Consider the following 27,972-nt stretch of genomic DNA (forward strand, 5'->3'; position numbering starts at 1 on the left):
AAACAAAACGACCAGAAACATGATGGCTACTCTTTTATTTCATTTAAGTTAAAGCAATATGAAAGCTGATTTTAAACCAATAAATACGGGCAAGGGTCAATAAGTGCTTAATATTTACCACGTGATCAGATCCTTCTTTAAAAAAAAAAAAAAAAAAAAAAAAGATGTAAAAGTTCATTTATTTCCACAGTTCCAAAAGTCAAACTTTCATAGATTACACATTCAGGGCCCACAATTTGAGTGATTTTATTCATCTATTTGTACCTAGTGTGGGCTTTCATCAGAAAACGTCTCCAGTTAAGACACTTCCAACGATGGCTCAGAAGTGGCTTCAATATTTTGCTTTGCTTCTATTCGACTCTTTCTGCATCTCGACCAGATTCTTCAATCTGCTCCGTTTGATAATCCGCTGAAGTCCACAGTCATCGCTTTTTGGTGGTGCATCTTTCCTGTCACATTTTGCCCACTAAACTTTTTATTGATATGCTTGGACAACAGAGCGTGAACAATCTCCTTGGCTACAAGAACTTTTGTGGCATATCCAGCCTATGGAATGGCGGGTATCAATGACGTTCTTCTGGCCACTTATCAAGGTCGTCTCCAAATTGAAACAAAGTAATGATACCTGGGGAAATCTTTGTAGGTTCTTTGGGTTTAGTAGATACTCAAGTTTAAAAAATAAAAATAAATAAATAAATAATGGCCTGCAAAATTTGGGCTGATTTCTTTAACAATATTCTATTTTATTTTTATTTTTTTTTAAATCCTGTTTTTGTGGGGCTTATGAACTGGAAGCCCAAATTATGTAAAAATTAGAGCTGTCAAACGCTAACATTTTTTAATCAGATTAATCACATCGTAGAATTTTGATTAATCACTGACTTAAAAAAGCTTTTTTTTTCCCCCCCAACATATTTTGCCCGCTAAATTTGAAGTGCAGCTGTTGTGTTAATTTTTTTCGACATTTAATGTTATGAGGACGTCTTCAAAAATTGATATCCACTGCACACGCTCATCCTTGTTTTTCTAATCAATTAATTATTTGCATAATTTAAAAAGGGAAAAAATGACCTACGGCATATGTAAACATTTATTATTTATTACTTGAATGCATGTAGTTACGTTTACTGCTCAAACTCCAACAGCTACCTTGAATGTAACCATCCGCTTTCGGCTAAAAAGGATCATCTGCGGTCAAAATTAATAGTGTGATTAATCTGTGGTAATATGATTAATGCGATATTTTTTTGTGATTAATTAATTAGTTAACTGACTTTGACAGCACTAGTAAAAATAAACAAATGAATACTTTAAAATCACTTAAAACGCAGGCCAGGAATCTATCATCTATGGAAGTTTGACTTTTTGAATGGAATTACAAAAATAAATGACCTTTTCCATTACATTGTAATTTTTTAATTTATTTTATTTTTTTAAAGGATCTATCTGTACTCTATTTACAATACATTCATGAAACCTTTTTTTTTTTTTTTTTTTTGCCGCAGCAAAGCCTCTTTTGGTTGGCCAACAGAGGATTCATAACAATGCAAGTCTTTGGCAGTAAAATAAAATAAAACAAAAAACAAAAACATATTTGCCACAAGCTAAAACACTTGAAGTGCATGTAGGCACCAAAAATCCATCTCTTGCTCCTCTTCTTCCTCGTTGGGACTTTTGGGGAAAATCTGACGTGCCTGCAGGAAGTGCGCATTTGCTTCCAAGCGCTTTGCCGAACTTATCACGGGAAGTTTAGAATTCCCCATTTAGGTGCAGCCATGTTGTACTTGCCTGCATTTCAGAGCGCTAGTGGAAAATTGTAAGAATAAAATTATTTGATTTGCAAGTGAGGAAAAATTGTATGAGCTAAAAAAAAAAATTAAAAAAAAAAAATGTAACTCGCACAGGGTGCTTCAGTGCACCGCCATGTTATTGATCCATGATAAGAAACTAAAGTGACATCCACTTGACCGACAACAGTTACAGTTCTCTTCCCACTTCTAGCAAAGTCGCACCAGGAGGAGTCCTGTGCTCACTGTCGACAAGGAAAGAAACAAGACGAATTAGAAACATGCGAAAAACGATACGCAGCCCCGCGAAAGCGGAACAAAGACGGGAAAAAAATAATAACAAATAAATCATCATGTCAGCGTTAATGCACGATGGACACGACATGCAACTTGCAAGTTTGATGGGATGAGGAGCACGTTTGGTTTTATTTTGGACTCGAGCTGTCAGCGTCTTACCGAGAGAACGACTCCCTCCCCATCTTTGGCGGCCTCGTCTTTGGAGCGGCCTTTCCGATAGCTGCAATGCAGTAACGACGGCCAGTCAACACAAAAAAATGTGAACGCACGAGCTGGCGGGCAAAGCTGAAAATGGCTCCCAGAGAAACGCAAACGTGCCGAAAGAGAGAATGCGAAACGAGGGAAGGCGTCGTCACGGCTGTCGTTATTCGTCAAATGTGATTTTTGGTCTATTTTCACTTAACTTGGAGTGCCAACAACCCAACGTCAAAGTTGCTGTATTCAGCCAGTCACTAATGCAAGGGGTGTGCAAACTTTTGCATTTGAGGGCCACATACAGAAAATCAGAAGGACGCAAGGGCCACATCATGTTATGAAGAGAAATTGTGTTTAGTACTAAAAATTGTACAAATAATTTATTTGTGCTTTTACATATTGAGAAAAATGTATATAAAGCAATTTATTTGTAATATGGCAGTCGGGTTATTATAGTTTTGGAATTTTTCATTTTAGTTTTTATTTTGTTTTGAGTTTTGTTTTTAATTTAATTTAGTTAGTTTTAATTGGTTTTCAGGGTGGTTCTGTTAGTTTTTTATTAGCTTTAGTTCTTTAATAAATGCTTAGTTTTAGTTCAGTTAGTTTCAGTATTAGTTTTAGTTTTTTTTATGTGTAGTATTGTGCGCAATATTTAATCAACATGGGCGCGACGTCATTATTCTGGTTTATATAAAAATAAATCACTAAAAATCACATTTAAAATCATCCCCAAAGGCTTTAAATTAATTACCAAAGACTAAAACGAAGGACGTTTGCTATAATTATAGTAACTTTTAGTTAGTTTTGTAAACATAAAATGTAGTTTTAGTTTTCTTTAAAAAAAAAAAAAAAAAAAAAAAAAAAAAAAAAAAAAAGCATCTTCGTTTTTATTTTATTTTGTTAACGAAATTGTTTTTTGAATTTTATTTTTTTCATTAGTTTTAGTTAACTAAAACAACCTTTAATAGCACCTGTGTTTTTCGACACCTTCACTTCTTACTTTGACCGTCTCCAAACATTTTTGTTTTGATTTGATTTGAACTGAGTCAAATGCCATTTTTAGCATATGTCGCGGGCCACTAAAAAAAAAAAATGGACGGCGGGCCGCAAATGGCCCCCCGGGCCGTAGTTTGGACACCACTGCACTAGTGCCATCTACTGTTTGCCCGTGACGAGAGACACAACACCAACATGGGAAAAAAGTGAAAAGACGTACATTACAAAACAGAACGGCATAAAAGCAAAAAGTAAAAAAAAAAAAAAAAAAAAAAAAAAAAAAAAAGGCACTGTGACAACATGGACGGGGTTGTACCAAAAAAAGCCAGAAAGTGCTCATGCAAGTGTTAGTCTGTATAAGCGGCTGTAAAATAAATAAATAAATAAAATTAATTTAAAAAAAAAAAAAAGAGATGATGTTTACCCATTTTTGCGCTTTCTTCTGAGGAATGCAAGTCCTCCACAGTAATAACATCCAACGAGAATGATGGCAGCGAGTCCCAAGATGACTTTTGATGACCAGGAAGAACAAAAAAGAAAAAAGTTGGACGGAATAATTCACATAATTCATAAACTGAATTGATACCAATATCCAGCATGTCAAATAGGATTCACAATTATATGTACCGTATTTTCACGACTATAAGTTGCACCTAAAAGCCTTCAATTTTTTCAAAAGCTGACGATGTGCCGTATAATCCTCATATATGGATCAATATTGAGCCGCAACAGGTCTCGCTGTCAAGACGCTATCGGTGACGCGCATGCGCAGAAGATCCCGCCATCTTGGATCGCTAGCTAATACTTTACCTGAAAGAAAATAATAAAACAGCCGTTTATTCATTTTGGGAATGAATGGAGTTGTCAGAAAGCTGCTTTGTAATCTATTCATAAAGTTTGACTGACCTATCCGACTGTTTTGTTGACATTCCCTTTAGCGCAGCACCATCTAATGGATGCATAACGTAACCCCGCCTCTAATGTAGCGCCTTATATATGGAAAAAGTTTGAAAATATGTCATTCATTGAAGGTGCGCCTTATAATGCGGAAAATACGGTACGTATTCACCTCCTCGGGTTCACCATTTACTGTACTGTAAACAAATACACAGGAAAAACCCTAAACCAGCTTTTTGACACAACACAAAATATAAACATCACAAGGTGGAAAAAATATGTGAACCTTCGGATTTACTAAGTAGTTGACGTTCTTTTTACGGCAATAACTTTTACCAAACATTTCAGCTGCAGTTTGCAGATCAGACGAATTTTGGACCAAACCTCCTTTACAAAACGGTTTCATTTCAACAATATTAAGTTGAAACGTTCGGCGTGAGCTGCTTTCCATGTTTATACCACAACAACATCGTGCAGCGTTATTTTTTCCAGTCATGAATGATGCAACCAGGTCGCGAAGTAGCAAAACATTTCCGCATCCAACAGATGGCAGTTGAGGTCCGACTTTGGTGTCGTTTGTGTATTCCTTCCAAACAAGTCGACTGGTTTAATCCGTCCATACACAAGTTTGCCAGTGCTGTGCGACATGGAGGCATTCGACATCGCCAGGCGGAATCATTAACTCATTTGCTCCTAATAACGTATAAATACATTGTTTTTTTTATGTTCTCAGTGTCCCAAAGACATATTTATACGTTTTTTATGCTAGAGCATACAGAAGGCTTTGATGGAGCCTCTCAACTGCAAAGAACAGTTGCAAAAATGGTAGTTATTACACAAACGGCCAGCAGGTGGGAGCAGAGCAAAGGAGATCAACCAGGGCCATGTCGAAAAAAAAGCTCAATTACTTACAATTTGAAATCGATTTGTGAAAACTGATGAAACTTAGCTCTCTTCTAATGCTAATTGCTGCAAAACGGGAACAGATAGAAACGTACTTTTTTTTTCTGATGAAAGAAGAGACTTTAATCTTTCTTTTGATAGGTTCCATGCTTTGATAGCAATTGAACACAATATTCTGTGGGCCTTGCAAAATCAGTCAAAATCCAGTAAAACAGCCGGGAGCGAACGCGATTGCGAAATGTGAAAATGGCGGCGAGCGAATGAGTTATGGATCTGACAATGATGATATGTTTGTTTGTTTTTTTGTCAAGTACTTTTAGGGCTTGTTTATAGACAGTTTCAGATTCCAAATGGAAAAAATGTGACATATAATATAAGCTTGGTACGTTTACAGCACATTCCAGCCGTACTATCCTGACATCCACTCCAACAAACAAACACGCGAGAACGCCAATCCTGCCACTCACCTGCTAAAGAAACTCCCAGATACATCCCCAAATGATTACCGCCACTTTCTAAAAGAAAAGAAATTCAGCTCCATGTCAGAAACGTGTGAAACGGCAGTTTATCAAGAAGTTCAACTTAAAGGATTTTATTTGGTACTTACTGTCATCTGGTTTCGGAGAAGCTGAAATGGACACAACATGCGTGTTACGCAACATAGGATGAAACAACATTTATATACTCAACGTTGAGCGCATGTGCAAACCCAAGTTCTTCAATGTCAAGGATTGAGAAAAGTGCAAGAAAACAGCCAATAGAAACCTCAGTATTGCTTTATTATGTGCCACATGTCGACACATACCTGTTGTTGGCTCTTTGTCAACAGGTGTTGTGGTCGGAGGACTTTCTATTCCTGTAGAAGCGGTTTTTGTTTTTTTTAAATAAGTATTTTACTGACTTCTAATAGGGTTTTGTTTTTTTTCTTCTTTTTTTTAACATTACAGACAGACTCCAATGCAAAAATCTGTTGAAGTTCTTGTAAAGTGAAACCAAAAATGTGTTCTAGATTTGAGGCAACAGAGAAAATTGTTTAACAACCCTGCCAAAATTCAATGATTGCCGGTATATAAAAAATAAAAAACAAAATAAATAAAATAAAAAAATAAAAAATAAAATAAAATAAAATAAAATAAAATAAAATAAAATAAAATAAAATAAAATAAAATAAAATAAAATAAAATAAAATAAAATAAAATAAAATAAAATAAAAATAAAAATAAAAATAAAAATAAACAAATAGCCATATATTTCTAATCAGGCTCCAAATTAGTGGGTAAAAACAATTTCTCTGCTCTCAATTTAACGCTGTGGGAATGTCCACGTCGACACATACCTGTTGTTGTCTTTTTGTCAACAGTTGTTGTGGTCGTAGGAATTTGTATTCCTGTAGAATACAAGAGAGAGACCTTGTTATGTCCTAAGCCACATGACACCCACCCCACCCCATTTTTTTTTTTTTTTTTTTTTATAAAGTATTTTACTGATTTATAATAGTGCAATGCACAAAGCATCATCCATTGTTTTAGTGGATTCATTGGACATACCTGCAGCGTTTGAGAGCAGAGAAAATGTTTTTTGTGTGTTTCCACAATTTTCAAGTCTGATTAGAAATATATGGCAATTTTATTTATTATTTCTCTTTTTATTTTATTTTCTTTGTATATACTGGTAATCATTCAAATTTGGCAGGGTTGTTAACACTCTTCTCGGTTGTCTCAAATCTCCAACATATTTTTGTTTTCACTTTACAAGGACTTGAAGAGATTTTTGCATTGGAGTCCGTCTCTAATATCTCGCATCTTTCTAGTTATCAAACTTAGCACGTTGTCAGCAATTAATCCCTTAAATCTTTCAATTGTGCCTCTGGGAGCCGTCACCCGAGTGTGGCGGAGGGGTTTGTTGTATGTCTCGATGATCGAGCAAGGTGAGCGTGCTAACCACTGCACCGATGCGCTCATCTACAGTCACTGGCAAAATTCGTATTTTAGTTTACGCAAGCGTCAGCCGCAGCACGGAACCTTTCTGGGAATTTAGTTTTTGGAGAGGAATTAGCATTTTAACATTGCTAAAAGCGCTAAAAAGTTGATTGTTCACGATACAGACCCTTTAACTGGTTGAACGCCAGAAGCGTTTAATAACGTATAAAAAAAAATCCTAATGAATGCCGCCATAAACGGTAATTGACGTTAACTTTTTTTTTTTTTTTTTTTAAATCAATGGGAAGTGCAAGTTCTTGTGGAGCGCTGCCTGGTCAATGGAGTTGTGAAATCAAAAACACCCGCTAAGATGGCAGCATTGTAATTCTTTTCAAGGGGCTCAAGGTGTATGAAATTACAATGAAATATGACAAATCTGATGAAATAGAACGTTTTCAAGGACGACGTGAATGATCAAAGTCTTTGTCACATTAAATCGAATTCACAGAGTGTCACTAAAAAAAATAAATAAATAAATAAAATAGTGCACTGTTGTGCAGAAAATGTATCTTTTCACAAAAAGTTTGTTTCTTCTTATCTTTTCTATTTTCACTCAAATGGCCTATTTTCAAATGGTGATTACTAAAAAACGGAAAGGGAATAAGGTAGAAATGTACTTTTTTTCTAATGAAAGAATGAAATCCAATCTTTCATATGGTATCCACCATGTTTATGTAGTCTTTGTGCACAATATTCTGTTTGCCTTGAAAGACGAGTGAAAACGCTCAAAATCGGCTGGCATGTCACCGTTGTTTTTTTGGATAACGTTTGGCAGTCAAAGAGTTGAAATTATACAAATTAATTGACCTGTTTTATCAAGCACTTCTTATGACAATACAGTATTTCATATCCATTTCAGTATGGGATCATAGGCAGCGGGACACGACTTACGCCGACAAATCGGAGGTTCTGGTGACCAGCGGCTGTCGATTTGACACGTCACGGTGTGATGTCCAACCATCTCGTATCCAGACTTGCAGCCAAACTTCACAAATTCGTTGTGCTCATACGGAGGTTGAGCACCTGAAATAAACTCAAGATTTCGAAAATCCAGATCGGGACATTGAACCTCTGTGGGGAAGAAGAAATCATCACGTTACCGATTATGTTGGAAAAGGGGCGGATGGGTAGTAAAAGGTTCCACTTACCGACACAAACAGGAGGACCAGGTTTGAAACTTCTATCATCGGAACACGATACTCTTTCAGAGCCATTAAGGACATAACTTTTATCACACGTGTATTGCACAACATCTCCATATTTATAGTTCTCCTCCACGGGGCTGAAAGAGCCTTTCGGCAATTCCTGTGGCGGTTGACAGATCACCACTGCAAATGAAAAATATCAACTCGTAAAAAGTCATCAGCACTGTCACAATCGGTCAAGCGACTGAAGTCGACTACCTTCACATGATGGCGGGTGGCCACTCCACTTCCCATCAGACAAGCAGGTTCGTTCGCTGTTCTGTGAGGACATTATGTATCTAATAAGGGAGCAAAACATGAATTGGAAGTTAATTAAATTTATTGTGTAAACATATACGGGGGGATTGAAAGAATGAAAAGAACTATCAACAGTTGTCATAAATCAACGCAGTTTGCATGTTCAAAGAGTAGGAAGAAGTACAAGAACTTATCTAGACCTAATCCATATTACTCATGTCAATTGTGTCTATTTCAGCTGATTTTGAGCATTGCACCCCCTGGTTGCCAATCGCAAGGCATGTATACAGTAGACAGACCATTTGACATTGACACTTACTGTCTTTAACTCATTCACTCCCAGCCATTTTAACTGAATTTTGCAAGGCCCACAGAATATTGTGTTCTATTGCTATAAAAACATGGAACCTACCAAAGTAAAGATTAGTCTCTTCTTTCATTAAAATATATTTCTATGTTTCTGTTTTGCAGCAATTAGCATTAGAATATAGCGAAGTTTCATCATTATTCCCAAATCTGTTTAAAACAGTGGAGACAAGATCCTTTTGCAACATGGCCCTGGTTGATCTCTTATACTCTGCTGCTGGCCGTTTTTGTAGTAACTAACTACCGTTGCGTCAAGCATTCTCTTCAGTTCAGATGCTGCATCGAAGCCTTCTGAATGCTGTAGCATAGGGGAAAAACAAAAAAACAAAAAAACGTATAAATACGTCTTTGGGAACATGGCAATATTTAAAATGGAACGTAATTATACGTTTTTGGGAGCAAATGAGTTAATTAACCAAACGCATACGTTTTAGGAACATGGGAGGAAGCAAGATTACCTAGAGAAAAGCCAAGCAGACACATTGAGAACATGCACACATGATGGGTGTGCAGGGGTGGTATGGTAACAACTAACCGTGTCGCTCTTAAATGATGGATTAAACTCTGGAAGAAAGCACTTTAAGTACATACAAGGATGTCAAAAAGTACACTGCAGGGCTGGGGTAGGCAATTCCGGTTCTCGAGGGCCACAGTCCTGCAGGTTTTAGAGGTTTCCCCTCCTCCAACACACCTGATTCCATTGCTTGCTGATGAGCTGATCATATGAATCAGGCGTGTTGGAGAAGGGAAATATCCAAAAACTTGCAGGACTGCGGTCCTCGAGTTCTCAAGAACACCTGAAACTTCCAATCCAGGAAAATCAACGTACACGCTCCAGCACAAGTTCGAAAATGTGAACAGTTGCTCACACAGAAGCGCACACATGAACATGCAATGTAGACGTCACATAATTGATGAGTCACTTCCTTTCATCAGTTATTTAAAAAAATAATAATAATAAAAAAAACACACCCCCTTGCATAAACGAGGGCCATACTGAAAAAGAAATACTTTTCAATTACACTGAAATAAAAGGGACTAAAAAAATCATAGAATTAAAAAAGCAAATTAAGTATGTCTACCATAATACAGTCATATTTTTTTCCAGTGTGGCCCTAATACGCCTTCATACAATCAAGCAACAACAACAACAACAAAGCGATGATTTCTTATATTTCTTACCCTTTTTTGCAACTGATGCGTAATATGTCACCATACTGAGACCCCCCTGAATAATCAAGATATCCGTTGGTCACTGCTTGTGCAGGTTCACAAAATCTTCCTGAAGGGGAGGGAGAAAAAAACAAACAAAACAAAAACAAACACAAAAGGACTTATATTAGGGATGTAAACAAGGCACAAAATAACTTTTTTTTTCCTCCTTTGAGAAGCATTTTTCCGAATCAATAGGAATTTAACAATAGCAAAACGTCATGATAGGACATCACGATGCGATAATTATTACGATATTGTGGGGAGGTTGGCGATATTTAAAAAGGTCACAACAATATCGTTTAAAAAAAAAAAAAAAAAAAAAAAAAAAGTTATGTAATGTTATGTTGTTTATGCCCGCACACATTGAGGTCCTCCACATATTGAGTTGCTTCAAAGGTATTTTACGAGTCCCTTCATCTGACAATTAGTGTAGATTTGAAACATAAAAGGGCCAAAACATCCCTCATGAAAATGAAATTGCACTTAAAAAAAACAAAAAACAAAAATAGCCACCAGAGGGTACTAGAACTGCACCAATGGAAATTTGTGGTCGCCTTGCCCACACTTGTGTCATCATCCCACGCCATCAATCTAATAGCTTTGCTTACGCCTCAGACTTCCTGCATGTTGTGCCCGCTCACTGTTTTTCTTTTCAATCTGTCGATATGAGGCACAAAATGCAAATGCGAAACCGCTTAGTTCGATCCTTGGGTGTAGCAAAACCATCAATAAATAACTATTTTAATTGGAAAACTGATTCTGATTTGAAAGATGCGAGTGCATCAAATTGAACTGAATTGTCCCACTTTAATTATTGATATTGTAAAATGACAACTAAGTCACTGCATCACATATACCGTCTCAAACTGAGCAGTAAGTTTTCATGATCCAACTCAATTGAATCTTTCCGCTTTGAAAATGTCAATTGTCCTTGGGTTGGACTTTATCACACTTCATGTATCGAAATGCGTATCGACTCATGCTTTCGTGTTGAAATCAACACCCCGAATTTACATGCTGATGAAATACACAGGATTTTGACATCAGAAAACACTCAAATGCAGCACACAGTCATGGTAATTTTTTTACATGAATTAAAACAAAAACGACTCACTCTCACATTCAAGTGTCACAGGACTCCAGACACCAGCTGTGCAAGTGATGACCAGATCCCCCTTAGCCCACTCGTGACCCGTACCACAGGCAAGAGTAGCTTGGCTCCCATCTGGGAATGTATCTTTAAGAATGTCACCGCCCTTTAGGGTCATATGTTCACCTACAGTAGGTCTGGAACAGTCTTGAGCTGTAACTGCAGAAGACGAAAAGGTGAGAATGACGCCAACGTGAGCCCGCCAACGCTGCAAACGACACTCACCTTGAGCAACCACGGCAAGGCCAAGATAGAACGGGAGAAGAAACGAGGAGGAGGCATCCATGGTAGTAGGATCAGGCAAAGCAATGACACATACCTGGTAAACAATAATAAGGAATGAATATGCTAATAGTGCATTCTTAAGATTTTAGTTGACAAAAGTAATGGGATAATCAAAACAGAAAATGAGAGAATACTGAATGAAATACCCCCAACGTTTTGTTGTTGAACAAGGGTCCACAAAGTAAAAAGAATGCCTCCACACCAAACCCGCTTTATCTTCTAAATGGACACAATAATGTTGGAACAGGAAAAAAAAAAAAAAAAAGGTCATTCCTAAGGAAGTCAATTCCCAGCCAGCTACAAAAAAAATAAAAATAAAATAAATGTTAAAAGAGCAACCAGTCCAGGGTGTCCCCCGCCTACTGCCCAGAGCCAGCTGAGATAGGCGCCAGCAGCCCCCGCGACCCTTGTGAGGAATAAGCGGTCAAGAAAATGGATGGATGGATGGATGTTAAAAGAAATAAGATTCCCCCGTTAAAAAAGAAAAGAAAAAAAAGGGCAGACCCACTTCATGCACAAGCCCAGACAGTAAAATTGAAATGGTCTAGGACTGGGCTTGTTCCAGTTTTAAAAAAAGAAAAGAAAAAAAAGAATGGGACTCAAATCCATTCTCTCCAAAAATAGTTTTAAAAAGCAGGAAGCTTTCGTTTTGATCTTGGTAAACTTCAGAAACTCGCACGGAAATGACGCAACGGATCTAGTCAAGCCTTTGATGAGATCTGCGTCATTACGTGTGTGCATTTTAAGTTAGGGTACTTACAGTACATAGATAAACGGAAACGATTGTTCCTTTCAGATTGAAATATACGATACAGACACTCATGACTCATAAGGGGAAGACGTCGTTGACTGACGGTTTATGGACAAAAAGTATTACTTGGGCAAGACTGATTATCAAGACCTACGACACAATGCTAGTTAGGTAGCTAGAAGCTCCGTGGAGACTTCCCATCAACACACGGAATATATCATGTTTACTTATTATGTATTGAACATCACACTGTGGCGCAGTGAACGTTTATTCGGAACTGCCAATCTAGCACGAGGTTGCGTTTGTTTAGTGGTGTGTTCTAAGCTAGCAAAACATGAACTGACGTTCATGTTCGTCGGCGCCATGTTAGTAAGGTACACACAACGTCGGTGAGCTAACTACTCCAATATTTGGTCTAAACCGAACAAAAGACAACGTGATGATTTTTTTTTTTAACCCACCCGAAGGTCGTCAGTGGTCCCGGTCGGAAATGCGGATTTCAAGATGGTGAATTTATGTCCCGAAGTTGTTTGACAGGAAAAGGCGTGCCAGCCGTAACGCACCATGACCACGTGATTCAACTGACGTCACTCGGCCTCAGACAGTACCAGTGTCAAATTTAGAACACTATCTTGCTAATTCATAAATGTAAATGTGCAAAATCGAAACCTATTTTTTTTATCTGTTTATGAAAGAGATTGATGTATATTTTCAGTCCATTTCTTTTTCCAAAAATAAGAAGGCTGTCTTTGACTGACTTTGACTTTGTGTTCTCATTTCGGTATTTTTAATATTTCTTAGTTTAAGACCCCTGGCAACTTTTATTTTATTAATGTTATTTTTTTATTTTTTTCCCCCTTTCTCTTTAGTGTTTGTGTGATGATTTTTTGTGTTGTATTTGACATGTTTGGCTTTTGCTTACAATTTTGTCAATAAAGTAAAAAAATAAAAAAAAATAAAAAATTAAAACTAGTGTAAAAAAAAAAAAAAAAGTCAAATTTAGAACTCTTGTTTTGCCTGCAATTTGGCACGATCTCCACTAGATGGCGCCATAGGCTAGTTCGCCTATGCCCAGGGCTGGCCCTGCAAAATGTTCTAAGTGTCCCAAAGATGTATCTACAGTCTTCCCTCGCTATAACGCGGTTCACTTTTCGCGGTCTTGCTGTATCGCGGATTTTTTTTTAAGTGCAATTTTGCATATTTTTTTTTACAGTAATATACCCATTTAATAAAATTTATGAAGGTTTGAACATTGTCAATGTTTGAACAAGAGAGAAATGTGAGAACATGTAAATGCCTCAATGAGAAAAGTGTATAAATTGTGCGGTCGGGGATTTTAGAGCCTTAAAACATTTATAAGAGTTGTAAAACATAAAGCTAACTACTTTGCGGATTTCATTTATTGCGGGTATTTTTTGGAACCGAACCCCAGCGGAAAACGAGGGAACACTGTATACGTATTTTTTTGTTTTTGTTTTTATGCTAGAGGATACAGAAGGCTTTGATGCAGCCTCTCAACTGCAAAGAACGGTTGCAGAAATGGTAGTTATTACACAAACGGCCAGCAGGTGGCAGCAGAGCAAAGGAGATCAACCAGGGCCATGTAGAAAAAAATCTCAATTACTTACAATTTGAAATCGATTTGTGAAAACTGATGAATCTTAGCTCTCTTCTAATGCTAATTGCTGCCAAACGGAAACAGATAGAAACATACTTTTTTTTCCTGATGAAGGAAGAGACTTTAATCTTTTTTTTTAGTAGGTTCCATGTTTTTATAGCAATTGAACACAATATTCAGTCCAAATCCAGTAAAACAGCCGGGAGCGAACGGGATTGCGAAATGTGAAAATGGCGGCGAGTGGATGAGTTAAGGATCTGACAATGATGATATGTTTGTTTGGTTTTTTTTTTTTGTCAAGTACTTTTAGGGCTTGTTTATAGACAGTTTCTACAGATTTTAATATTGTTACAGGAGCTTCAGGATCCAAAGCCACGCAATTCCTGCGCTCCCCTTGCAATCCCCTCAACGGGGGTGTCAACGTTTCCCTCCATAATACTGTCTGCGCCGAGCGACTTTAGGACCCAGTGAGACATAACCAACAGAAACTGTGAACTTCCTTCTTCTCACAGCTTAGTTCCTTGATGTGAAAGCGGCAAATAAAGAAGTGCAGCAGTGAGCAGGCCTCGCTCGAGCAGGGCCTTGCTGAACTCTTCTCCTTCCACAGCGTGTGGATCGGCGTCCTAACATGAACGGTGAGCCGAAGCTGTTATGGACAGACGAAACGCAGTCATGGATCAGCAAGCAGACCTGCATAGTGAGAAGCTTGCTGGACAAATTGGAGAGACAGGACGAGGACAAGGAGTTTGCGGTGAGTCTGGTGTCGCGCTACATTATTTCAATACGGCCTACAGCGGATTGGTGTTTTCTGAAGGAAGTGTAAGATGAGTGACCAGAGTCACTCGTAGTGAAGCAAAACGAGTATTTATTAAAACACCACCATGCTTCCTCTTCCATGCGGTTCAATGGCAGAATGTGAACGCAAGAAAGACCAACTAGATTTTTGCGTTCAGTTAACACAGATTGACAACGTGTCATCATCTCTTTTTAACTCATTTGCTCCCAATAACGTGTAAATACGTTTTTTTTAATGTTCTAAGTGTCCCAAAGACGTATTTATACGTTTTTTTTTTTTTTTATGCTAGAGCATACAGAAGGCTTTGATGCAGCCTCTCAACTGCAAAGAACGGTTGCAGAAATGGTAGTTATTACACAAACGGCCAGCAGGTGGCAGCAGAGCAAAGGAGATCAACCAGGGCCATCTAGAAAAAAAGCTCAATTACTTACAATTTTAAATAGATTTGTGAAAACTGATGAAACTTAGCTCTCTTCTAATGCTAATTGCTGCAAAACGGAAACAGATAGAAACATACTTTTTTTTTTCCTGATGAAAGAAGAGACTTTAATCTTTTTTTTTTTTGATAGGTTCCATGCTTTTATAGCAATAGAACACAATATTCTGTGGGCCTTGCAAAATCAGTCCAAATCCAGTAAAACAGCCGGGAGCGAACGGGACTACTTCTGTGAAAATGGCAGCGAGTGAATGAGTTAACTCATTGACTGCCATTGACGGCTATAGACGTCAAACGATTCATTTGAACTTGGGCTGGCATTGAATGAGTTAGGGGTCAACACAATGAGTAGATTCTGAACTTTAAATACAATTTGTGGCAAATTTGACACATTCTGATTTTTATAGTGATGAAATTATCCAGAATACATAAATATGAATATAAAAATACCATTGTGATCAAGAGGGAGTTTAAAACTGCCCCGACAACTGTATGTACCCACCAAGCAGCCCATTGAATAGAGATACAATGCTGCCATCTGCTGGCCATCGTTAGTGGCTGCTTTTGATTCCACAATCCATTGACCAGGCAGCGCTGCAATTAGCTGTTGCACTTCCAATTGATAAAAAAAAAACCTTAGTTGACGTCATTTAACATTTATGGCGGCATCCATCGTGATTTTACTCATCGTTTTGAAACATTTTTGGCGGTCAAAGAGTTAACAGGGTGTAACAAAACCTTGAAGCTGTTTGTTGTGGGACGAGGAGGGAGGCTATATATTCAACCACTAGGGGTGTGCCAGAAAATCGATTCATAAAAGAATTGAGATTGTCATTTATTAATCGAATCAATATTCATTTTCAATCGATTTTATTTAAATTAGAAATGAAGAAGAAGGGGAAAAGGCAGTTGTAGCCCTTTGTGGAAAAAAGCACTTACAATACAAAATTAACAAATGTTTAAAGAAACGTTTCAGGCATGCTCATTCTCGTGATATGGGAAATCTTTCCGAAGGCCGAATATAAGTGGAAGTTCCCGGTTTGTACATGTCTGCTTTGTAGTAAAATGAGTCAGTGATTCTGAGCGTGTTGATGATTCATATCCTACGCCGTCCACAATTTTGCGATATTCCTACCACCTATAGAAAAAAAAACAAAAACCGCAAGAATAAAAAGTGTGTCAAGCCAACAGTTTGTTGAACTTTTTTTTTTTTTTTTTTACAGAGGTTGAGAAACCAGTCAATTAAGTACCGTGATGACAAGACCTACCCCAGCAAATTAGCAGAAACTCAGGAAAACATAAAGAAGAACAGATACAAGGACATACTTCCATGTAAGCGTCATTCAAGGAAAATCAATTAAATCATTCAGGTTTTTTTTTTTTGCTTCACTATGTAAAAAAAAAACATGACTTTTACAGTATTTATTCACATTTCCCAGATAAAGATAAAGCAACCAAAGTCACAGTAATTCAGTGCTTCTCAAATAGTGGCGCGTTTGAGCTCGGGGAACATGCTTTTTTATTTTTATTTTTTTATTTTATTTGTTTTTACTGTCCTAGAATAAAGTGCAATTGCACCTCCACTACATTAGGGGGAAGTGGCGCCTCATTATTGGCAGAGCGTGCGCAGGGAGCATTCGCTCGGTGGTGTAGGGGTTTTGTTTGCACTGAGTATGCGCGCTTTGCACACAGAAAAAAAAAAAAAAATCAGCACAAATTATTTTATATATTTTTGTTTTGCAGGTTAAAGTTGTTGTTTTTTTAATATTGCGCTCCTTAGTTAATGTTGGTGATCAGTTTGAATGCATTATTATTTCTTGATTTTACGTAATTTTATTTTTCTGTATCATATGGTTTAACATAGTCAAAAAATGTTTATAGTTTGATTAAGGATTTCATTTTATTTTTGAATTTCAGATGCACTTTAAATCTTTTCTGTTACAGTTAATAAAGCTATTCTTTGTTGTAAGCTCCATATTTATTTATTTTTTATTCTCTTTTACATTATTAAGGATACAGCGTTATGCAGATGTGTGCTTATAGCAATTTTATAGACAAATGATACTATTTATAGTCGCTGTGGGGGGAGGGGGGGTGTTTTCTTATTACTGGTGGGGGCATGACAGAAAATATTTGAGAAGCACTGCAATAATTGAACATAACTGGGATAAAAAATGCTAACAGAGTTCGTTTTGCCCGATATCGTTGTTCAATAACGTCTGTCGTAGTTGACCACAGCAGAGTGAAGCTCACATTGAGCACCTCGAAAGATGACACCGACTACATTAATGCAAGTTTCATCAAGGTAAGCAGAATATCAGGGTCAGAGGAAGACAAATGAGTTCATATGTGAGCATGTGACCGTAATGTGACCCAGCTGTTTGTTTGTTTTTTTGTGTGTGCAGGGAGTGACTGGCGCTAAGGCTTACATCGCTACTCAGGGTCCACTACATCACACAGTGCTGGACTTCTTGAGGATGCTGTGGGAGTATGACATAAAAGTATGCACCACTTGATGGCCATGGTGACACATAAATATACTAATTTGTTTTATCTTCGATGATATAAATTACCATCAAAAGGTATTCTCAAATTTTCCCTTTGACCTCATCGACAGTTGCCATCTGATGTACAATATTATATATTGTGAAAAAGCATGGCAAGAGTCGAGACACTCTGCTGCTGAAATTTTCTTGCCAACGCTTTTCCACTCACAGTCGTCATAAAGGCTAAAAATTATATATTGTGAGTAGAATTTTTGGCAAAAAAAATGATTGTCAACATTTTTAGAGAGAGTAAAGTGCTGTCAAGAAGCCTCTCTGGAAAAGATGGACATGGACCAAATCCCAAAGAAGACCTGCTAAGGCACATGGAGGCCAACAATAAGGAAAATGGCGCCCAGGAAAGCGCAAATATCATGCAAGGACAAACAAACCAAAACATGTCCATCGCAGACGATTGTGTTTTACTTTGGTCCTGTAGGTGGCAGTAAAGGTGAAAGTCGATGCCAACTGCCGCTGTTCAACAACTTGTCCTACATTAATAAGTTACGGAGCCCCTAAGGGGCCCAGCCAAGGTGACATGGTAGGCGAAAAAAACAACTTTGCGTTCCCTCCCAAAACATTTTGCGTTCAAAGATTGCGTTCAAAGATTGCGTTCCCTCGCAAAGCAACTTTGCGTTCTTTACGAGGGAACGAAAAGTTGTTGTTTTTTCGCCTACCATGTCACCTTCGCTGCGCCGTAAACACTTCCGGGTCATCTTCCATGTGAACAAAAGCGACGTGTAAAAAAAAAAAAAAAGCAGTGGAAAAATACATGCTTCATCCTAGTCGCTTTGGGAAAAGCTTTCCCACTGTTTTGTTTCATGTTAACAAACGTTCCGTCCTCGTCGCTTTTGTTCACATGGAAGATGACCCGGAAGTGTTTACGGCGCAGCTAAGGTGACATGGTAAGCGAAAAAAACAACTGCGTTCCCTCGCAAAGATTGCGAGGGAACGCAAAATGTTTTGCGAGGGCACGCAAAGTTTTTTTTTTTCTACCATGTCACCTTAGGGGCTCCGTAATAAGTGGAATGTAGTTTAGTTTGAACTTTAATCCAGTTCCTCATCACTTTGGTCACTTCTTGGCGTTGTGGAAAGTTTTGTGGAAATCAAATCAGTTTTGTAGGTTTTGCTAACTCATTCACTGCCAGTCATTATAGAAAATTTTTACATTTCCAATACTCACGTGATATTACATTCAATAATTATATATAAACCGAATCTACCAAATAACAGAATAGACTCCCTACTTTTTGTCCCGTCCCGTTCTTTTATAATTGACAGCAGAAAAATGTAGGTTTGCCAAAATACAGCCATTTCTCCCATGGACTCTGAAACTGTGTTTATTTCCTATAAAATGGGGCTATGATGTCATCTACCGGTGGTTGGGCATCAGTAAAGTTGTTTCCAAGTTTGATATTTACAGTGGAGCATGCTCAGATTCGCCCCCATTTAGCACCGCTCTAAAAAATACAATTGACAAGTATACTTATCAAAGGCAGTGAATTTAACTGTGAGGCTAGCTAACATAACAATCAAAGTAGCCAAAAATCTGTAATCTGCACCATCACATTATTATTATTATTTTTAATTTTTGTTTTCTTTAGGTTATAGTCATGGCCTGCCGAGAATTTGAGATGGGAAAGGTAAAAAAATAAAAAAGGAAAAAAAATATTCACAAACATTTGTCTGTTTGTTTGGTTTTCTCCAATTTGTGGTTATTTTCTGTTGTTTGCAGAAAAAGTGTGAGCGTTATTGGCCACAAAAGGAGGAGAAGTCGTTTGTATGCGGGCCCTTCACCATGGACTGTGTGAGTATTTCTTCCCCTGATGGCTATGGTCAGTCCTTGGAATATCTCACCAAACAAAAGCCAAAGAATAAAACTAAGGGTGCCCTGTTATTATTATTTTTGTGTAGGACTGTGAAGAAGACAAAAGAGCCTATCTGACAAGGACGTTAAGATTGACATATGACAATGTAAGTGATGATAACAAACACTAAATGTATCGTCTTCATAATTCACTGTCTTTAATCTTTGCCAAATATTATTTTATGTTGCCGATATGTTTTGAATAATTTTTGTCTTGTGTGTCTCAACTTTCTCCAGCGTCAACGAACATTGAAACAGTTGCATTACGTTAACTGGCCCGACCACGGAGTGCCAGATTTTATTCCTTCCATTTTGGACATGTTGGAGGAGATGCGCACCTACCAGTCCCACGATGACGTCCCGATGTGCGTCCACTGCAGGTGAGCGTACGCTGCTAGAATAACATCAACTTCAAATGGTAATATACTGTAAAAAAATAAAAATAAAAATAAAAATGAGGCAATGTCAGTTTCAGTTACTCGTTTCACGATGTTTTAATGAGCTGATTTAGATTACGTTGATGGCGCTGAGATAATATTGAAAGTTTTGCAACTTCATCAAGCACTTTTCACAGACTGCACAGGTGCACGTATTGTTGTGGTTGTTTGGTGTTATTATGATGCACGTCTTTTCTCAGCTTCAACTGTAAAAGACCCTCCTATATCACGAAGACAGGAAACCAATAATCTACTGTGTTTCCCCTCACGTTTTTTTTCCCCTTACATGAAAACTGTTTAAAGCCGACATGAGTATTTTGTGCTAAAAGAGAATACACCAATTCATCTATTTTTAAGGAGCTGCTACAAGTATTTCCAAAAAATACAAAATCTACATCTAAAAATAAATCATCTCTGTAAGACAGGAAAACAAATCTTCAGTTATGCCTCAAAAGAGATCATATATTTTCCATTTTGTGGAGTTTAAACTTTAAACATGCCGATTGGTAGTCAATACAAGGACTTATTTATGAAGAAATTACATTTTTGTAGTTGTACATAGTTGGACATGGAATGAGGGTTGCCTTCTATATGATATTTATTATTATTATTATTATTATTATTATTGTTATTATTATTATTATTATTATTTGAGCTGTTTTAACAATAAAAAAGACCAGTGACTTCAGATGCCGTACAGCAGGGGTGTCCAAACTTTACCATTTAAGGGCCACATACAGAAAATCAGAAGGACGCAAGGGCCACATAATGTTATGAAGAGAAATTGTGTTTAGTCCTAAAAATTGGACAAATAATTTATTTGTGCTTTTGCATATTTAGAAAAATGCTACAGTATATAAAGTAATTTATTTGTAATATGGCAGTAGGGTTATTATAGTTTTTGGAATTTTTCATGTTAGTTTTTATTTTGTTTTGAGTTTTGTTTTTTTTAATTTAGTTAGTTTTAAGTAGTTTTCAGGGTGGTTCTGTTTTTTTTTTAAATTAGTTTTAGTTCTTTAATAAATGCTTAGTTTTAGCTTAGTTAGTTTCAGTATTAGTTTTAGTTTTTATTTTATGTGTATTACTTGTGCACAATATTTAAAATACACTATGGGTGCAACGTCATTATTCTGGTTTATATCAAAATAAATCTACTAAAAATCACATTTCAAATCATCCCCAAAAGCTCATGCATTAAAATAATTACCAAAGACTAAAAAAAAGGACATTTTTGCTATAATTATAGTTAGTTTTATTTTTAGTTAGTTTTGTAAACATAAAATGTAGTTTCAGTTAGTTGTATTTTTTTAAAAAGCATTTTCATTTTTATTTCGTTAACGAAATTGTAGTTTTGAATTTTAGCTTTTTCGTTAGTTTTAGTTAACTAAAATAATTTTTTAACGGAGTCAAATGCAATCTTTAGCATATGTCGCGGGCCACTAAAAAATGGATGTCGGGCCGCGAATGGACCCCGGGACGTAGTTTGGACACCACTTCCTGTACAGTATGCAAGATTGAGAAAAATGGTTCTATAAGCTACATCTAAGCCCAGAAAAGACATCCACCGGAACAGAAACATTATTTGTTTTATTTTATAACCGAAAGTTGTTTCAAGTCGGTCGGTTATGCTGAGTGTCACAATTCTTCAAGTCCTTCTGGCTGCTGTGGTTTCAGTGCCGGATGTGGCAGAACAGGAGTCCTTTGCGTTATCGATTATACTTGGAACCTCCTCAAGAAAGGGGTAAGAAATGTCGCCCAGCCCTTCCTTCATTTAATCGTTAAAGACTTGACTAGAATTGCATTGAGCTTTTTGTTTGCTTTGCTATTTTTTTAGATGATCACTCCAGATTTTAATTTGTGTGACTTAGTTGATAACATGAGAACCCAAAGGCCGTCTGTGGTTCAAACCAAGGTAGCTTCCTTAATTTTCTGTCTTCTGCATTATAGGGATGTAACGATAAGGGCGATATCGTGATATTGTGATATTAAAACTGCCACAATATGGTCGTCGTCGTCATGTTCACAATATTTAAAAGGACAACATCTGTAAAAAAAAAAAAAAAAAAAATCAGGTTGATTTCCATTTGTGCAGTTCTAGCGCCCTCTGGTGGCTAGTTTTTTTTGTTTGTTTTTTAGGGCAATTTAATTTTCATTCGGGATGTTTTGGCCTTCTTTGTTTAAAATCTGTGCCAATTGTCAGATGAAGGGGAACCTAATTTGCTTGTTAAGTGATCAATGTGTGGAGGTACTCAATGTGCGCGTGTATTAGCAAGTAAGCGCCTCAATATTGTTATTAGAAATTGTAGTAGGTCGTTTATGTGCATTGCTATTATGTACAAAAGCACAATATTGTGTTTTTTTTGGTATGAACTTTTTTTTTTTTTTTTACAATATTGTGAACTTTTTTAAATATTGCCCCCCTCCCCCACAATATCGTGATAATTATCATATCGTGACCTTCATATCGTGATAATATCGTATCGTGATGTTTGGATATCGTTACATCCCTACTGCATTATCGCCTATCAAATATATATATTTAAGTAAAATTCATATTCACACGTGTTGTGTTGTATCAATCTTAGGAACAGTATGAATTAGTCTACAAGATCATCAGGTTACTGTTTGAGAGATACTTGCAGTCCGTGGATGAACCGAGCACCAAAAATGAGGTTATCAACAAATAACATAACCCTCATAGGATTTAAGATAAAAAAATAAAAATAAAAATCTTCCAGCAGAATTTTTGACTCGTAATCTCTCAACCAAGGTAACGATGGGAGCATCGACAAGGAAGCAAGATGATATTGCAAGTCAGCAGCGACAACTCCACAGCATCTGTGATGAGGAAATGAACAAACCACCGAAAGAGACAATAGCGCCCTCTGCTGCGGAAGGTGGCTTTACACAAAGTAACGATCGCCCAGAGCAACCACGCCCACTTCCTGGAGCCCAAACAAGCCGTCAGGAAGGACATAGAACTTCACCGAAAGGGATTCACACTGACCAGGAAGCGGCTGCAGTGGAGAACACACAACATGGCGACGACGTTCCATCGCCGAACCCTCCAGTTTCACCCACTTCCGTCTGTCTGCTGGTGGAGGACCCCTACTTCGACGCCCCTCTGTTTGACAATGAAGAACATTTGAGGAAGCGATGGACAGTCGGTCCCATCTTCAGCGGTTTCTCATCGTCCGTGAAACAACGCGTGAATGACTCAACTGTCGCCGTGGGTGAGTGCACGTCACATCCGGTGTTCCGTTTCACATGAAGCGTGTCTACTCGACAAGGATGTGGCCTTAATCGAACCCGGTTGAATCTCTATTGTTAGTTAGTCGGTGTCCTCACGTTTCATTTCAAGGATTATAATCCCACTCGATAGCAATCATTTCATTGATTTGGAATGATAGACGAATCCAACAAAAACAAACACAAAGATGTTACATTCAATTTAAAGGACAACATTCATATTACTCCGCTGTCAACAAATGGAGTAACTTTTTTTTAATTTATTTATTTTTTAAATTTTATGATTTCAATAGGAGCTCATACTGATGTCGACATACCTCCACCGCTGCCCGAACGAACCCCCGAATCCTATCAACTAGTTGTCGACACAGGTTGGTAGAATCGGCTGGCCAAGCATCGCAATCCATTTGATCAATTGTAGCACCCAAAATGTCATAATTTGCTGAAAATTGAATAAATAACACATGAAAATGTATTCAAATTTGCACTTAACTGTCAAAAATGTTGTAAAACCCAACAATGTATTAATTTTACCAATAATTAATAATAAAAAAAAAACAAAATAAATCATTTTCAGGAAATTATTACATTATAGGGTGTCACATACCACGTTAGTTATCTTAACACTAAATGAATCAACTCTGTCAAATAACTCCAACACTGACCTCCATTTAAATCACAGTGTTAAAAATACATTTTTTTGCGCGTTGAAATCAACTGAAACATTTAACACCAACATTGTAACACTCCAATTTCTGCTGTGGATGTATAAGTTATAGCAGTCCAGATTTTCAAAACACAAAACACAAAATGGCAGAACTTCTGAAAATGAACATTAGTATTATCTAACAAGTTCTACATAATGATATTTTTTTTAAGACCCACCTCAAAATGTAATAAATCCCCAATGATGTAATAAGGTATTAATTTATCGATAAAAATGCTATCATTGTTGCAATATTAGTAAATTTTATTACATTACACTCATATTACTGGAACAGTGCAGTGAACATGCAAACTCCACACAGAAAGGCTCGAGCTGACATAATCTTGCACCTACAGAATGCTCCATTTATTATTTCAGATAAGCCATAACGTGTGTTTGTGATGTTTTGCCGGCGTCTTCCGAACATTCGGGTACCTCAGATGATCGGCCAACTGTCACCATTCCACCAATCGGGGTTGCCGAGGCTGCGCGGGGTGACTCAGCGGGTAAGAGATACGGAACCGTTTTATGAACGTGATATAACGTAATAGAAAGATTTCTCAAATAAACACCATTGTGTATTTCCCCATAGAAAGTCCCGTTTCGCCTGTCCCATCGCTTCCAGATCGAACTCCAGAATCGTACGAGTTGGCTGTTCAGCAAGGTGTCTTCTGTAATACGATCATCAATCAGTTTTTTTGAACAAATACAAGCACAACACTATAAGCACTTACATGACATAAGAACTGTATTGAAACTAGGGATAGACCGATTATCGGCCGGGCCGATATTTGGCATTTTAACAAATATCGGCATCTGCCTTTTTACGAATCTGAAGCTACGATAAAGCTGGCTAATCTCACTGAGCGGCGAACGCTTGCGAACGCAGCGACTTTTTTTGTGCTGACAGTTTTTACTTGTTCTAAAGACATTTCGAACATATTCAGACAATTTTTCACTGCCTGTGAAGATCTTTTGAAACCTTTTACAAACCCTGACGAAAACCCAAAATGAGATGCATTTAATTTTGCAAACATTTGTCACTCAGTGATTTTACAGGGAACGTTTCATGTACGCATTTATGTAAATTTCCACTTTATAAAAGATGATAAAACACTGGGAAGTCCAAACACTTTTTAATTAATAAAAACATTATAATAATAAAAATAAATAAATTAAGAAATTATGTTGTAATTTTAGAAAACTTTATTTACAGTAGAAAACTTTAGAAAACTACTTGTTTATTTATTTGCTTAGTTTTTAGTTTAGTTTAACACATGCTGATGACCCTGGAAGCGCCCTCTACAATTTCTATAATTTCTGTAAAAAATTTTAAACGAAGCTGTCTATACTTTATATGTTTAAGTCTTTTTTTTTTTTTTTTTTTTTTTTACGCTGTTATTTTCTCTTTTATTGCAAATGAATATCGACTTGAAATATTGGCTATCGGCCTTGATGACTAATAATTGGTATCGGCCCTGAAAAAAAACAAAAACATATCGGTCTATCACTAATTGAAACTGTGCTCAACTATGCCTAACAATAAGCTTATGATTGAATTTGATATTGTTATATTGTGCTAGTGGTCATAATTTTGCAGCCGGTGAGTATATTAAACGACGACATTCCACGCAGCTCCTGTCGCCAGTCAGCCAGAGGCGGCGCCAGCTGCGAGCCTGAACAGAATTGGGACGTCCTCAGAGTGGTCAGGTACTTCAAAGCTGCTCGCCGATTCATTTGCGAGAGAGGCGAAGCCGTGGGTGAGAAGTAAGGTAAGCGTAACGTGTGCTTGCCGTCTTATATCGACACGCCCTAAACCAGTGCTTCTCAAATAGTGGGGCGGGGCCCAAGCCAGGGGGGGCGCGAGGCTCCATCGAGGGGGGTGCGTTTGAGCTCGGGGAACATGCATTTTTATTTATTTATTTTTTACTGTCCTAGAATAAAGTGCAATTGCACCTCCACTACATTAGGGGGCAGTGGCGCTCTAATTATCTAATTAAATCAGCACAAATTATTTTAGATTTTTGTTTTGCAGGTTAAAGTTGTTTTTTTTTTTTAATATTGTGCTCCTGAGTTAATGTTGGTGATCAGTTTGAGTGCATTATTATTTATTAATTTTATGTAATTTTATTTGTCCGTATCATATGGTTTGACATGGTCAGTCAAAAAATGTTTATAGTGGCTTTTTTTTCTTGCAGAGTTTGAAAGCAAAAATGACTTTCACAGGTAAGATTGAAATTTGTCATCCTTGTGAGCATCGCGCATTAATTGGAAGTGAAGAAAATACATGTGATAAATTATTAATGTTTAGGGAAGATGAAAAATAAAAAAAATGATTGATAAGACTTGTGTATCCAATAATAAAGAACTCACTAACCAAACAGTTTTGAAAAAGGTAACCTTTGAAATAATTCATATCTTATGCAATCTATCAATGCCCATCATGAAGCAAATCTGTAAATGGTTTTGTTTATCATTGTCTTTTTTTTTTTTTGCAGAGCCACTGACCTCAGTGTGGCTGTCACCCAAACCTCCTGTTGCTGAGGGAGGAAGTGGTGAGTAGATTCCGTTTTTAACTCTTTGAAAACATTCTATTATCAGATTTCGTCATGTTACATTATAATTTGGCAGCCAATTGAAGAGATACAATGCTGCCATCTGGTGGCCATAGTTAGTGAATGTTTTCGATTCTACAACCCATTGACCAGGCAGCGCTGCACTCAGATGTTGCACTGCCCATTGATTTAAAAAAAAAAAAAAAAAAAAGTAGTTGACGTCATTTAACGTTTATGGCGGCATACATTGTGATTTTATTAATCGTGATTAAACGTTTTTGGCAGTCAAAGAGTTAAGAGGAGCAAGCACACCACAGAACCGAGTTGTCATGCTCGTGGTTGCAAAAAAACAAAAACACCCCCCCCCCCCCCCAAAAAAAACAAACAAAAAAAAAAACAGCTCTGCTTCTCGCTTATCAGCACAAGTCGGAGGGTGCGACGTGAGTCAAAAGGGCTCACGTGCCGATGGTGGGCTGTCGATGTCGGGAGACAAATCAGAAAAAAGCAACGAGAAGGGCCCATTCTGCAAAAAGGTATATTCACAAAAAAAATAATACAATAAAAAAAATCTGGATCTAAATCTTGCATGTTGACTCACTGAATGATTTTGTCTCCTTCAGAGTCTGAAATTGTTCAGAGACAAGCAGAAAAGTGAGTATATGTTCATTCATGTCATGTCATAAAACACAAAAAATGATCTCAGTGAGAAAAAAAAACCCCAACTTAAATATGTTTAAAAAATATATTCAAATTCTCAGTCAAGCCAGCAACTCCGAGTCTACTGCCATCATCCACAAAGGGAGTCGTAACCTCCCTGTTTAAATTTGGTAAGCTCACGCCATCTTCTTCTTCATCATCATCATCACACCTAATTACATATTTGGCCCATTTCAGTGCAAAACATTTCATGCTTTATTCTACTTTGCGCAGGATTTGGGAACAGGTTAGGGAAGCCAAAAGGACCCAGGAATTATCCACAAAGCTGGTTTTAGAAATAAAATTAGTTACTCTCCTCCCCAAGTGAAGGACTCGAAACGAAACGTCATCATTAATGGTCACTTAGCGCCACCTGGTGGACATTTGGTGAAGTTCACTTCTGTAAGATTTATCTTAAAAAAAAAAAAAAAAAAAAAAAAAGGACATTCCTTGCTAATAACTTAAGGTGAATGTACTGTTTATATCTCTTCACCGGTGGACCCCCACTCCTCCATTTCTATTTGTCAGTGTTCCACCAGCACATGATTGGGCCACAGTTTGCTTTTCCCTTTCTTGTAACTTTACTTGGATTGCGTTTTGGAGCACCTTCTATCATTTTTTTTTTTTCTTGAAGTGTGGAGAATATTGGTGTCAATTCATGTGATACAATAAAACCCATTTTTTGAGCACATCAGCTCATTCATTCGTGCACGTTTTTTTTTTTTTTGGCTTTCTGAAGGATTTAAAGGGCAATTCCTCCAAACTGTTCAACTCCTCCCAGGTCTTGTCTGTAACAAGCTATTGTC

At 37.3% G+C, this 27,972-nt stretch overlaps 2 protein-coding genes across 18 annotated transcripts; one reads left to right on the forward strand and one right to left on the reverse strand.

The window, feature by feature from the left end:
• Positions 1 to 18: 18 nt before the first annotated feature.
• Positions 19 to 23,203, reverse strand: LOC144013329 (membrane cofactor protein-like). Of its 10 annotated transcripts, none has more exons than XM_077512028.1 (14): positions 12,725 to 12,878; positions 11,453 to 11,546; positions 11,192 to 11,386; positions 10,045 to 10,144; positions 8,458 to 8,537; positions 8,203 to 8,382; positions 7,946 to 8,125; positions 6,412 to 6,462; positions 5,881 to 5,931; positions 5,683 to 5,703; positions 5,543 to 5,590; positions 3,700 to 3,784; positions 2,244 to 2,304; positions 19 to 2,032 (listed from the first exon to the last, which is right to left on the reverse strand). In XM_077512028.1, the coding sequence occupies exons 1-14, from the start codon at positions 12,827 to 12,829 to the stop codon at positions 2,030 to 2,032; spliced, it is 1,254 nt and encodes a 417-aa protein (XP_077368154.1). In that variant the 5' UTR covers positions 12,830 to 12,878; the 3' UTR covers positions 19 to 2,029. The 10 variants fall into 10 exon arrangements, with proteins under 10 accessions (XP_077368154.1, XP_077368155.1, XP_077368162.1 ...); XM_077512036.1 differs by lacking the exons at positions 19 to 2,032; positions 12,725 to 12,878 and adding exons at positions 19,866 to 19,949; positions 22,968 to 23,203 and having other exon boundaries at positions 2,039 to 2,304; positions 11,192 to 11,380; XM_077512034.1 differs by lacking the exons at positions 19 to 2,032; positions 12,725 to 12,878 and adding exons at positions 19,866 to 19,949; positions 22,968 to 23,201 and having other exon boundaries at positions 2,039 to 2,304.
• On the forward strand, positions 12,277 to 27,869 carry ptpn22 (protein tyrosine phosphatase non-receptor type 22). 8 transcript variants are annotated; one of them, XM_077512019.1, is made up of 22 exons: positions 12,277 to 12,434; positions 14,489 to 14,632; positions 16,337 to 16,445; positions 17,342 to 17,418; positions 17,519 to 17,614; positions 19,261 to 19,299; positions 19,392 to 19,463; positions 19,571 to 19,630; positions 19,761 to 19,903; positions 21,635 to 21,701; positions 21,795 to 21,872; positions 22,546 to 22,632; positions 22,731 to 23,193; positions 23,503 to 23,580; positions 24,356 to 24,421; positions 24,508 to 24,579; positions 25,551 to 25,687; positions 26,114 to 26,141; positions 26,414 to 26,470; positions 26,891 to 27,003; positions 27,091 to 27,121; positions 27,229 to 27,869. In XM_077512019.1, the coding sequence occupies exons 2-22, from the start codon at positions 14,510 to 14,512 to the stop codon at positions 27,492 to 27,494; spliced, it is 2,262 nt and encodes a 753-aa protein (XP_077368145.1). In that variant the 5' UTR covers positions 12,277 to 12,434; positions 14,489 to 14,509; the 3' UTR covers positions 27,495 to 27,869. The 8 variants fall into 8 exon arrangements, 7 of the variants coding, with proteins under 7 accessions (XP_077368145.1, XP_077368146.1, XP_077368144.1 ...); XM_077512021.1 differs by lacking the exon at positions 12,277 to 12,434 and having other exon boundaries at positions 14,110 to 14,632; positions 27,229 to 27,297; positions 27,401 to 27,869; XM_077512018.1 differs by lacking the exon at positions 12,277 to 12,434 and having other exon boundaries at positions 14,097 to 14,632.
• Positions 27,870 to 27,972: the final 103 nt, after the last annotated feature.

The sequence above is a fragment of the Festucalex cinctus genome, chromosome 2 (assembly GCF_051991245.1).
Source record: "Festucalex cinctus isolate MCC-2025b chromosome 2, RoL_Fcin_1.0, whole genome shotgun sequence".
Classification (NCBI taxonomy): Eukaryota; Metazoa; Chordata; class Actinopteri; order Syngnathiformes; family Syngnathidae; genus Festucalex; species Festucalex cinctus.